Genomic DNA, 12,651 nt, shown 5'->3' on the forward strand with positions numbered 1-12,651 from the left:
CCATACTTTATAGCTATCACCCAAACGAGGTTAAATTCTCTGAGATCACTCCCACATCCAAGAAAAAGGAATATCTGCCCGACTACTCACCTGCCCTACCAAACTCTATGTGGCCCAACACGCGACGAATACAAAGAAGCATGTCATCAAATAGTCGATATTTTTGGTGTAGCAGCCATGTTCAACCTTCCGGAACCTCTTAAACCTAAACCACTCGATTTTTAGAAAAACTACCAAACTTTTATACTTTTTAGTGATGTTCTTTGTCTCCAACCCTTATGGAATTTACATCAATCTTTTGACACTACTAGAAAACATGGGATTTAGCTACAAAAAATAGCCATGGAAAATTTTTGTAGGTAATTACCTACGGAATAGCTATGGAAAATTGACGTAAAGATGCTACCATTTTTTGTATATCTCCTGTGTGCCTGACTTTTTTTTGTTTAAACTTAACTATTTTCATTTCCTCTAAAGCCAATGTTATATGAAAATAGTATGATGGTGTGGATACATCGACCCATGTATTGATAATCCATTTATATCACTATCTCATTTTAAAATATTTAACTTGTATCATGTATGAATGTATATGAACTAATGGAATAACTTGTTTGGATGGGTAAAATGTGAAGTAGATAAAGGCATTTTCCAGATATCTGAATCCGAATACGAACACCCTTACGAGTTCGACATGCTAATCAAATCGAAACCTATGATAAGACTCAAATTATGTAACAATAAATTAATATCACTATCCCTTTTAATAAATGAGGGAAAACCAAGCAATAATCCCAAAGTCACAAACTTGGATCCCAATTAAGGGGGTGTTTGTAGAGGTCACAAAGTTGAGTTGTAGAGTTTGATAAATTATGACATCAAAATCCACAAGTTGTAATGCTCGAGCCAAGGTCCACGTTAAGCCAAGGACCAGAAAGTGTGATGATAATGTTTTTTGGGCTTGGCCGACAACAAATTTTAGGTCAACTTGTCACGATAATACATCTTGTTGTATATTTGTAACCCTATACAAAAAAAATGTTGACGATTATTAAATAAAATCTCTTTGGTTCATCCGTGGTCGACACAACTCGATAAAGCTGATCGAGTGAACCACAGTAAATCCTTGTGTTCTTTATTTTATTCTCATATTTAACACACGGTGGAAAAGGGTGGGTTATTTTCGGATTGACATGCTTAATTGAACATATTCACATTCACAATCCAACCTACATCATGTTTAACAATTAGATTGAAATGAGATTGACCTATTTATTTTATTTTCTTAATGTAATATGTTTAATAAATATGTTGAACCCCATTAATCCATTTAAATTACAAAAGGTAAATTGGATAATCGCATTGTAGTTTTTGTTTGACATAATACAACACAACAAATTTTTATTTAATATGAATACAACACAACACAATATCCCTCTTTTGTGATCGAAGCTGTGTGAATAGAAGTATAAAGAAATGTGAGAGAAATATGTGGACAAAAAAAAATAAGCGTCCATTTGAATTGGTTGCAATTTGTTATAACACTTATGCCTTGTGGACCTTGAATGTTATAAATGATGAACATAATCATGACCCTGCAATGTTATATTGATAGACACTGATTTGCAAATTAGTTGAAAGAAAAAGAGTCCTTTATGGTGGCAGAAATGACGTGATATTCTATTAACGTTGAAGAGTTGAAATGAACATAATCTTCGACATGCTTCCTGGTTTTGGGGATTCCATAATACTTCTCAAATCATACATCTATTGATATCACCATTGTTTAAGGTTCTCATTATATGAATGTTGATTTAGAATAAAGGCATCAAATGCCTACTGTTTTGTCATTGTGGCGTATCCAAAGACCACCATATTCTGCCGGATGGAAAACTTTGTATATTGTATGACTGAATGCATATATTCCACCAAATAGACCACATAGTAGTTGTAATACCAGATAATTAATAAAAAAGTTATAATTCATTTACTATAGTTTTATATGTTTTCTATTAAATTTATAATACAAAAACAACAAAATGGGAAAAATACAAATAAGGAATAAACAACAAAATACAAAAATGACAAAGAAAAAAAATAATAAAAAAAACAAAATCAGTTGAGTGATTTAAAACAGCCAAAGTGACTAATCTAACATGATAGCTCATTTTTTAGACAATGAAATGGCTATATTAAAGTATCTAGTTTTCTTGTTTGTTAGATCTTCGGCCACATGCATTTGCAACTTCTGAAATAACACATCAATATTTATCGAATTTCCGAAATGAGATGTCAACAACGGTTCCATAACAGCTCTGAGAGCTTTAGCACAGTTTTTGGCATGGATGTGGCTGATCTGCTCATTCAAATCTACCAAATTTGTGTAGTCAGTGTCATATGGATCCCAGTTACCTTGAAAAACATTAAAGGTATTAAGACAAAAGGACCCTTCATTGTGAATAGCTTTCCTGACTTCATCCTCGCATGGGGAATAATGGGGGAGATTGAATGAGTTGATAAATGATTCTTCGACCAGCCCCTGCTATTTATAGTTTTAAAAATCATAAATGGCTAGATCTTAACACTGAATAAAATGTTGTTGGTTAGTTTGTTATCATATGTGGACATAGTAACGAAGAACATCATACCTCTTTGACCATATCTAGAAGTGATTGTGCTAATAGCTCCATAAGACGGCAACCATCATCAGTGGTTGGATCAGCACTACTCCGACCAAGAAATGTTAAAACCATGCACCCACCACGTACTACTTCCTTAGAGCGCAGTTGTAAAAAAATTATAAAGTCAGTATAAAATTGGTTTCCATATGCTTCAAACACATTGGGAGGACTTGTTTTTGCCATGTATATATTTGCTTTGTTGTTTTCAATGCCTTCAGGTACCTAGCAATCACATACCGTTAGCACTATGAATTTGTATTAAAAACAGTTTGTATATATTTATTACAATTACTTACAACCATAGAGTTCATTATGTGCAAACCTTAGAAAGCCAGTGAAGAGCATAAGAGGAGTGAACAAGGTGTAAGCTTTCATCTGGAAAGAGCCTGCCATAAAAGGAACCTGGAATAGCTGAAACAAAACAAGACCCAAAATTTTCTCCCTTCTCCTTCTTAAGGTTTGCAGTAAACTTCGGTAACAATTGGAAAATGGTATTGTAATCATTTCCAAAAAGATCATTTAAGAAGACTTGAAATTGTGGTGCTTTAAGATTATTTTCTTTACAGAGCTCAAGGACTAAATCAATAACCATAGATGCAAGCAATAGTGTATTTGTGCCGGTGCCACATCCTAAATCTGCTAGTACAAAAACGTTGCTTAAGGAAGCTTCAAGATCAACCATACCCTTTATTGTATGCTTTAAAACATGCAGTGTTTTCCGTATGGCAATTTCCTGAAAAACATAACATTTTAAGACGCATTTGTTAATGAGTTATGATACTTAAGACGCACTTGGTGGTGTTTGATGGTGGTGGGGGTGTAAACAATCAGTTAGTTTCCCAATGTGTATTTCATGAGAAAGCTAAAGAGACCTGAAGAAATGAGTTACTCGCGTAGCTTGATTCTCCATCGCCAACCTTCATGTGTAGTGTGTTTTCTACTTCCATGACTATGTTTCCTTTGCCTTTGTTGTAAAGCTGCCTTCATTTATAACCTTCCACGAGTGAACTGTTCATTTCAAATTCTTTTCATTTTCGTTTAAATTATTACTATTTTTAGATTTTTATAGTTTATAGTGATAAAGTATGAAATTAAATCTTAATTAATTACTATTTTTAGATAATGATACTTTCTATTTTAGAGTAAATTACACGAATGGTCAATGTGCTTTGGGGTAATTTGCATGTCTGGTCCTTAATTCCCTTTTTTTTACTTGAACGGTCCCTTAAACTTTATCTTTTTGTGCACTTCACGATTAAGGGTGTTTGGGGGTGTTTAGGTGTTGCATGTGTTTGTAGTGGGCATATAGCTAGTGTTCCATGTGTTCTTTCTGGCAATGAAACAGAAGCCACGGTGGGCTGTGGAATGATGGTGACCACATAAGTAAACCCCAACGGACGCTTCTTCTTGGTGGCGTTTTTGTTGACAAGGGTGCTCACATAATAATTAAGGCTGCCGTTTTTATTGACAAGGGTGCTCACATAATAATTAAGGCCAAGAGAAACCACAGCCATTGCTTAGGTGAGGTCCTTATATAAACTAAAGTGGTCCAATCTTTTAGTTGCCAACTTGGCAACTTGCCGATATATGGGGACGGTCCAATGCCGGTATGGTGTTCCGGGGTGCGTGAGGATATAGATATAAGAATGGATTTGATACCCTTTGGCCTTATCTCTAGTACGTGAGGATATAGATATAAGAATGGATTTGATACCTACCACCCAATTATCCCAAGCCCAAATGCCAAAGCCTAGTTGCATTTGTTAGAAATTAATTCTTTAAAAAAACAATGTAATTAAAAATATAGTAATTTACAGAAATGGTCATTATAATTTGGTCAAAGTTGCATCCTCTGCTTAACATTTGAAAATTTAACAAATTGTATTTCTTGGCTTCCATACCGAGAGTCCTTCCATCCAACTGTGGTAAATAAAACTCCGTTAAAAGCATATATGAAATGACAACTTTATCCATATTTTTGTCTTTTTGTCTTTTTGTTTTTTATTTTATTTATTACTAGGTTATAGTGGTGTGCAAAAAACCGCACAAACCGCCCGCACCGCACCAAACCGCACTGCATAATGCGGTTTAGATTTTCGTGGTGCGGTTTGCGGTTCATCATTTTATCAAACCGCACTATGCGGTGTGGTTTACGGTTTGTATTTATAAAACCTCGGTTCAAACCGCACCGTACCGCATGTTATATATATATATATATATATATATATATATATATATATATATATATATATATATATATATTTTCTTTACTTTGTTATAATTTCAAATCACGATTTAGAAACGATGTATTTAAATATATTTCTTACAATAACCAAATATCTATAACGTAACATTAAATCACTATTAGATGAAGATCCCACGGTTTACAAGAATATAACAACTATAACGGCAATATAAAACAATAACAATGACACTTACAAAACTATAGTAGCATGAATCACAATTTATTAAAAACGATTTAACTTGAAAATTGTATTTGTTTTTATAAAATGAAAACAATCAATTTTTATAATCGGGTCAGTTTTTTGGTTTTTTGATAGATTTAATGTTGAACAACTCATTAAACCGCACAAACCGCATAAACCGTCCGCATTAAACCGCACCGCATAACGCGGTTTTGAACATCTGTGGTGCGGTTTGCGGTTTCTAAAATAATCAAACCGCATATGCGGTGCGGTTTGCGGTTTTGACTCTAAACCGCACCAAACCGCACCGCGCACACCCCTAGGTTATACCATATGTAGAGAACTTAAAATACCAAAAATAATACATAATAATATACAACAAAATTGAAATCTATAGTTATAGATAAAGTCCAATAAATCAAAAACCAAATAATATTTAGATTGTAAACTGATATTTTAGTTGGAGATCTTACTATCAACCATAAAAATTAGATTTTTTTGAACGACATAAATTCATTAAAGAGGCTAGCAAGATGTGACATCCCCAATTTCTCGGCCAGAAAAGACCGATTTAATTTATGCTTTTGAAATAAAATCAGAGTAATCTTTTTAAAAGATGTTGCGGAATTTGTCCCCAAAACAAAACATGATAAAAATTTATCAAAACATTTCTTAAAGAAATATATATTTTCATTTTATATCAAAACCTCGGGATGTCATGTTTCGATACATATCAAAAGCATAAACAGTACATTATAAGCCTTACAACAGTTATTTACAATTACTGTCCTATAATCCAAAAATCTCTCATCATCATCCGACTATGCTCGGGGTCCACTGCCTGTAATATAAAAAGCTGAGTGGGTCAGACTTGGGAGCCTGGTGAGCATATAGAGTTTTCAACCCACAAATAATAATAAATTTATTAAATTCATCAACCAACAATAACCCTGATTACCCATTCCCGTTATCCTCACTTTACGTCCTTAAACACCTATCACAAGGGACCTAGCCTAAGGATTATCATCGGGATGAACACTACTGCTAAGGGGACTCCTCAGCCATACATGTCCTTAAGGCAACCATGAGGGGGATGGAGTACAACAATGAACATATAGTTCACCAACACTTACAAGTTGCGAACCTGCTAGCGTTCCACTGGATTGTCTAGAAAGGTCTGTGGTCGTCATCTATACTCCACTAGATGACTACAACAACAACACAACAACAACATCGAGGCCTCTCATCATTTTAACACACATCAACTATTTCGTCTACCCATGTTTTACCCAACATATTTGTAGATAAAAATACATATACAGTTTAAAACTTGTATAAAACATATATTCAACAGTCATCTCAAATAAACAATCAATATAATTACACATAGCACGTATTTTATAGAAAATACTTCATATCTATGTGTAAGATGAAAGTGACTATACACTCACATGATTTAACGATAATTGGGCAGCACTTCGTTTCCTAAAACAATCGTTTCTGATAAAACCGGGAGCTTTAATGAAAAACCGGGCTCTGCAAGGGTGGAGCTTCAAAACCGAAAAGATAAATTTCTCGGGCTCTTCGGGCACTCCGGAACGTGTTTTGGGTGTTGGGTATAATACCGGGGCTTTGGGGGAAGTCGAAATGAAAGAAATATGGAATTTAGGGTGAAAAAGGGCAATTTTCTAAAATATACCCTGGAGGGTTCGCACCTCCCTTTTATAGGGCGAACTTCGGACCGAGGGGGGCACGTGGCTCGCATGCGAGGGTGCCAGGCGTCGGATGCGAGGCTGCACACGCGGGTGATGCGAGACCGAGACACGGGGAAGGCAGGAGGCGGCTTCTGATTGGCCGAGCCTTCGGTGCGAGGAGGGTGCGCCATGCGTCGCCAGCTGGCCTCGGATGACTCAGCAATTTGGACACGCGGCATGCTGCTAGCGAGGGTGACGTGGCCGAAGTTGAGCCATGCGAAATTCCTCGGTTTTAGCATTTTTCTCGATTTTTGTGTCCCAAACTTCTAAAATCCATAACTTTCGCATACGAGCTCCGTTTTTGACGTTCTTTATATGCACGCATAGGTAAAATTATGCTCTACAACTTTCGTTTAGACTCCGTCGGCTAGTTTTGACTTTAATTTTAATATTATTATTTTTAACAGATCGGGAAAGGAAAATTCGTTAAAAATTCATAACTTCATCCGACGTCCGTTTTCGTCTGTCTTTTTGCCGTTGTACTACTATTGACGAGACCTTAGATTATCGTTTAGGTTGTGTCGGCTAAAAATCACTTGATGTAAAATTCGAGTTTTTAGCTGTCTACTGCTAAGCTGAAACTTAGAAAAATCATAACTTCCTCATACGAAGTCAGATTTGGGCGTTTTTTTATGCATACTTTCGGTTTAACGAACACTACGACTTTTGTTTAGATTTCTAAGGCTAAAAAACACTTTATCGTAAATTCACTTTTTACGTCACACAGCGTCATGCTGGTTTTTGTCGCGAAACTTCGACAGGTCATAACTTCTTCGTTATAACTCGGATTTCGGTATTCTTCATATATCTGGAATCCTTGTCACGACCACTACAACTTCCTTCATAGATATTGGGTTTATCTAATATTTATTTTCGACGCTTATTTTTATTCTTAATTAATTAAATCTTAATAATTAAGCATAAAACGCATAATTCACATAATAATCACATAATTCCTCTTTATTTTTTCAAAATGAGTTACAAAGGTTGACCTAGAATATTACATAATCATTAATGCCAATCGTAGAAACACGGGCGTTACACAAGACGCTAGAAGAAATTACAAGTTACAACTAAAAATATGAGAATTGCACCAATCAAACCAACATAACGACTCAAATCTAGCTCGATACTTGATCCAGTTAAAGGATGCGACTTGAATATCATCCGCCGTCCGCATTGGATTGCGTTTTTGTTTTTTGAAGCGAATATCATTTTTGACTTTCCACAGAAACCACAACACCGAATAAGATAAGGCAGTGAGTAAATTGCATTTCATCTTGTCCGCTCCCATGGAGCTAATCAACGACTTCCGAGAAAAGAAATTGTGAGGGATCTCCAATTGACTACCAGCCCATGAGAAGAACCGTTTCCACACCTTTGTAGCATAATCACAATCGAAAAAAACATGTACAGTCTCTTCATCCTCTGGCCGACAGAATTTGCATGAAAAAGAGTCAATAGTAGCAAGGTTGCGAGCTACTGGAATCTTGTTTAGCATGAGCAGCCACACAAAGCAATTGACCTTCAAGGGAATCCAACTAACCCCTTTAAAAACAACTGCAACAGCATCAAAAACTGCATCAGCCACATGCTGCCTTAAAGAATGAACCAAGAAAATACCATTTCCGTTTCCTTTCCACCTCCATGAATCTCCTGTAGCAGAAAGAACAACCCCACCCATCTTCCTGTTCAGCTCCACCAGAGAATTTGCCTCTCTACCCCTTCTAATGGCCCGTTTCCAGCACCAAAACTTTCTATTTTCGCCCTCTGCAGTGTCTCTGGATAGCCTCTCAGTCACTTTGCAGTTTTTATGGACCTAAAGCTTATACAATTATGGGAAAACATCTTTGAGAGACATGCCATCTAGCCACTTATCTTTCCAAAAATAGGTTTCGTTTCTAGCCCCCAGTTTTCTCTCCAACAGCAACTCCAGATCAATTTTCCACTCATCCAACTCATTATATAAATTGGCTTATATTTAACCATGTGCCCGGAAGACAAGTCTTGGCAATTGCTTTACCATCAATTCCGCTAATATTATGCCATGCCTTTATGCAATTTAACCAAAGATTTTTACATTCCATTTTAAACCGCCATATCCATTTAGCTAAGAGGACCAAGTTTAACGACCTAAGGCACCCAACATCGAGACCTCTTTTTTATTTTGGTGTGACCACGGTTTTCCAAGAAATCAAATGGATCTTCCAACTATATCCGCTTTGCCATTCCAAAGGAACTTCCTCCTAATACCCTCCAAACAATCAATAATCTTCTTCGGAGCCTTGAAAAGCGAGACGTAGTAAAGCGGAAGGCTACTCAACACATATCTAATAAGGGTAAGACGACCCCCAAAAGATAATGCATTTGATTTCCAAGAAGATAAAAATTAGATAGACTCAACATAACAACCACAATCATAAACAATCGATCATTTGATATGTTCTTATTAATTAGTAGTCATTTATCAATTTTTGTCTACGGATGTCTTATATGATTGATGTTTAAACCTCGTCACAATTGTGTTTTTTAAAAATTCATGTCGTTATACAGACCGTCCATGATCGATGAAGTATTGTTTCATCAATTGAATTATCTCAATAACGAAAAGTGATAGCAGTTAAGCACGACTCCTCAGGCCTACTCAAACAAACACATATGAACAGCCCAGCAATATATCTATTAGCAGGCCCAAAAAACTTAGACCGCCGCGGCGCCAGGTCGTTTACGGGATTAACAGCTCATCAATAACCGACGGCGAAGTAGAATTGGTCAGCGCTCCATGTTGCATACAGAGTTTGCTTCTTCTTTTTTTAATGACCATAGAGAGTTTACTTAGTCAGTGTTATCTCAACTTTCCATTGGATTCCAGTTCGGTTGTTGCCACTACGTGGCCATGATTTCCTTTTTTTAGCTTGCATTCATGTCATTTTTCTTTTAAATACTGTAATTGTTTCTTATGGGAATTAAGAAGAAAATTGCTACAACCTAGTAGTTTTTTTGGAGAATAACCAATCTCGAACTTGGATCTATCAAAAAGCTTAAAACAACCAATTGACGTTTTTCAGAAAGAAAGAAAAAATCGACTGATTTAACATACATAGCTCAGTTTCTAGTCAATGAAATGACTATATTAAAGTATCTGGTTTTCTTCTTTGCTAGATCTTCGGCCACTCGCATTTGAAACTTTTGAAATAGCACATCAATATTTATTGAATTCCCGAAATGAGATGTCAACATCGGTTCTGAAACAGCTCTCACAACTTTAGCACAGTTTTTCCCATGGATGTGGCTGATCTGCTCATTCAAATCTACCATATTTGTGTAATCCGTGTCATATGGATCCCAGTTACCTTGAAAAGCATTAAAGGTATCAAGAAAAAAGGATCCCTCTTTGTGAATAGCTTTCCTGACTTCATCCTCGCATGGAGTATAATATGGGACATTGAATGAGTTAATATATGATTCTTCGACCAGCCCCTATATATAGTTTTAAAAAGCATAAATGGCTAGATCGTAATTAACACTGAATAAAAATATCGGTGGTTAGTTTGTAATTATCTTATGTACGTGTGGATATAATAATGATGAACTGCATACCTCTTTGACCATATCGAGAAGTGATTGTGATAATAGCTTCAAATGACGGCAACCATCATCAGTGGTTGGATCAGCACTGCTGCGACCAAGAAATGTCAAAACCATGCACCCACCACGTACTACTTCTTTGGCACGAAGTTCTAAAAACTTTATAAAGTCAGTATGAAATTGCTTTCCATATGCTTCAAACACATTGGGAGGACTTGTTTTTGCCATGTATATATTTGTTTTGTTGTTTTCAATGCCTTCAGGTACCTATCAGATCATCGTAAGTTTGTACTAAAAACAGTTTGTATTAACAATTACTTGGAGTTCTTTATGTTCAAACCTGAGAAAGCCAATGAACAGAATAAGAGGAGTGAACAAGGTGTAAGCTTTCATCTGGAAAGAGCCTGCCATAAAAGGAGCCTGGAATAGCTGAAACAAAACAAGACCCAAAATTCTCTCCCTTCTCCTTCTTAAGGTTTGCTCTAAACTTCGGTATCAATTGGAAAATGGTATTGAAATCATTTCCAAAAAGATCATTTATGAAGACTTGAAATTGTGGTGCTGTAAGATTATTTTCTTTACAGAGCTCAAGGACTAAATCAATAACCATAGATGCAAGCAATAGTGTATTTGTGCCGGTGCCACATCCTAAATCTGCTAATACGAAAACTTTGCTGAAGGCCCTTTCAAAATTAACCATTCCCTTGATTGTATGCTTTAAAACGTGCAGTGTTTTCCGTACGGCAATTTCCTGAAAAACAGAACGTTTTAAGACGCACTTGTTAAAAAGTTTCGATACTTTTGAGAGACTTTCGTATACTTTGACCATGAAAATTTATTATCACTGGAAACACTCGTTCACATATACATAGAGGTTAATTTGGTGGTGATGTGTGTGTGGGTGGGTGGGTCGGGGAACAACCGGTTTCCCAATATGTGCATGTAAGGAGAAAGCTACGAAAACCTGAAGAAATGAGTTACTTGCGTAGCTTGATTCTCCATCGCCGACTTTCATGTGAAGTGTGTTTTCTACTTCCATGACCATTTTTCCTTTGCCTGTGTTCTAAAGCTGCCTTCATTTATAAGCTGTTATTAGTCATTAAATCCAAATAAAAGTCAACGAAAAAGAAACTGAAGATAAAAGTCAACAATGGTGGCCAAATAAATCATTTAATACCCATACCCATATATAATAGATATAGTATCTTGTAGAAATGAGGGTGTATCAATGAAGAAAACAGAGCAATAAGTCTCTTCTGAAAACAAGTAGCAACTTTTGTTTGTATGAAGTATTAAAGTCTATAGTCTGTGTGTTCAGCCACTGTTTTGTGGTTTGTGTATTTGTAATTAATTTTGAATTTCAGCCACTATATTTAACTAAGGCTAAAGGGTTTCATGTTTTTTTTACCAATGGTAAATGGCCCCACCTAGACTTTTACATTTTTTACATTTTTTACCTACGAAGTGTGGTGTCGTGCCTATGAGTTTTTTCTTTTAATTTCATTTTAGCAAAATATTAATTTTTTTTAAAACCATACTAAAATTTAAAATAACATAAACTTAAAAATTACAATTTCGAAATCCTAAAAATTAAAAAAAAAACATGAAAATTAAAATTACATTGAAAACCTAAAAATTAAAAGTAAAACATGACGTTAAAATTTAAAAACCTAGAAAAAAAACAAAGCATCGAATTTTCAGTTGTGTTTCAGATTATATTTTTCCCGAATCGATGTTTTCATAATTCTTGCCTCTTCTTGATCTTCGGGGTCGAGGTGCCTCACGTCTTGCATTAACAACGTATACTCGGTGAGTCAGACGGTTTCACCCATATGCTTCTCCAAAGTTGAGTTCAATTGTGCCATTTGTGTCATCATTTCTTTCGATCTGGCTGACCGCTCGGTTCCGACCAAAGAATTTGAAGAAGTCGCTTTCCCTTTTCCTTTTGCTCGAGCTTTTGTTTTGTCCCTTCCCATTGGACGAGGAGGCGGACGTATTTCTTCAATGTCGTCATTATCATCATTAAGATTAACGCCTACGTGATCATTCGATGAGACTTGTTGCGAGCTCGAATATGAAGATGTCCGACTTCTTTTTGGCGGATTTGCAATTTCTTCATCTGTTGCAAGTTCCCTCCACCTAATGCTTCTTTTGACAACTTCCCACGCATGAATAAACTTAAAAGACTTTTGCATATCATAT

General features: G+C 35.9%; 2 protein-coding genes and 1 long non-coding RNA gene across 4 annotated transcripts; 1 reads left to right on the forward strand and 2 right to left on the reverse strand.

Moving 5' to 3' along the window:
* Positions 1-1,964: 1,964 nt before the first annotated feature.
* Positions 1,965-3,683, reverse strand: LOC145123259 (S-adenosyl-L-methionine:benzoic acid/salicylic acid carboxyl methyltransferase 3-like). Of its 2 annotated transcripts, none has more exons than XM_079058480.1 (4): positions 3,554-3,683; positions 3,004-3,414; positions 2,649-2,903; positions 1,965-2,539 (listed from the first exon to the last, which is right to left on the reverse strand). In XM_079058480.1, the coding sequence occupies exons 1-4, from the start codon at positions 3,626-3,628 to the stop codon at positions 2,165-2,167; spliced, it is 1,116 nt and encodes a 371-aa protein (XP_078914606.1). In that variant the 5' UTR covers positions 3,629-3,683; the 3' UTR covers positions 1,965-2,164. The 2 variants fall into 2 exon arrangements, with proteins under 2 accessions (XP_078914606.1, XP_078914605.1); XM_079058479.1 differs by having other exon boundaries at positions 1,965-2,542.
* Positions 3,684-7,986: 4,303 nt separating this feature from the next.
* LOC145124963 (uncharacterized) lies at positions 7,987-9,848 on the forward strand. Its single transcript, XR_013715748.1, has 2 exons — positions 7,987-9,200; positions 9,415-9,848. It is a non-coding gene; the product is annotated as an uncharacterized LOC145124963 (long non-coding RNA).
* Positions 9,828-11,511, reverse strand: LOC145124962 (benzoate carboxyl methyltransferase-like). Its single transcript, XM_079060442.1, has 4 exons — positions 11,414-11,511; positions 10,790-11,200; positions 10,462-10,716; positions 9,828-10,341 (listed from the first exon to the last, which is right to left on the reverse strand). The coding sequence occupies exons 1-4, from the start codon at positions 11,492-11,494 to the stop codon at positions 9,967-9,969; spliced, it is 1,122 nt and encodes a 373-aa protein (XP_078916568.1). The 5' UTR covers positions 11,495-11,511; the 3' UTR covers positions 9,828-9,966.
* Between the last annotated feature and the right edge of the window lie 1,140 nt (positions 11,512-12,651).

The sequence above is a fragment of the Lactuca virosa genome, chromosome 7 (assembly GCF_052849685.1).
Source record: "Lactuca virosa cultivar CGN04683 chromosome 7, Lactuca_virosa_CGN04683_v6, whole genome shotgun sequence".
Classification (NCBI taxonomy): Eukaryota; Viridiplantae; Streptophyta; class Magnoliopsida; order Asterales; family Asteraceae; genus Lactuca; species Lactuca virosa.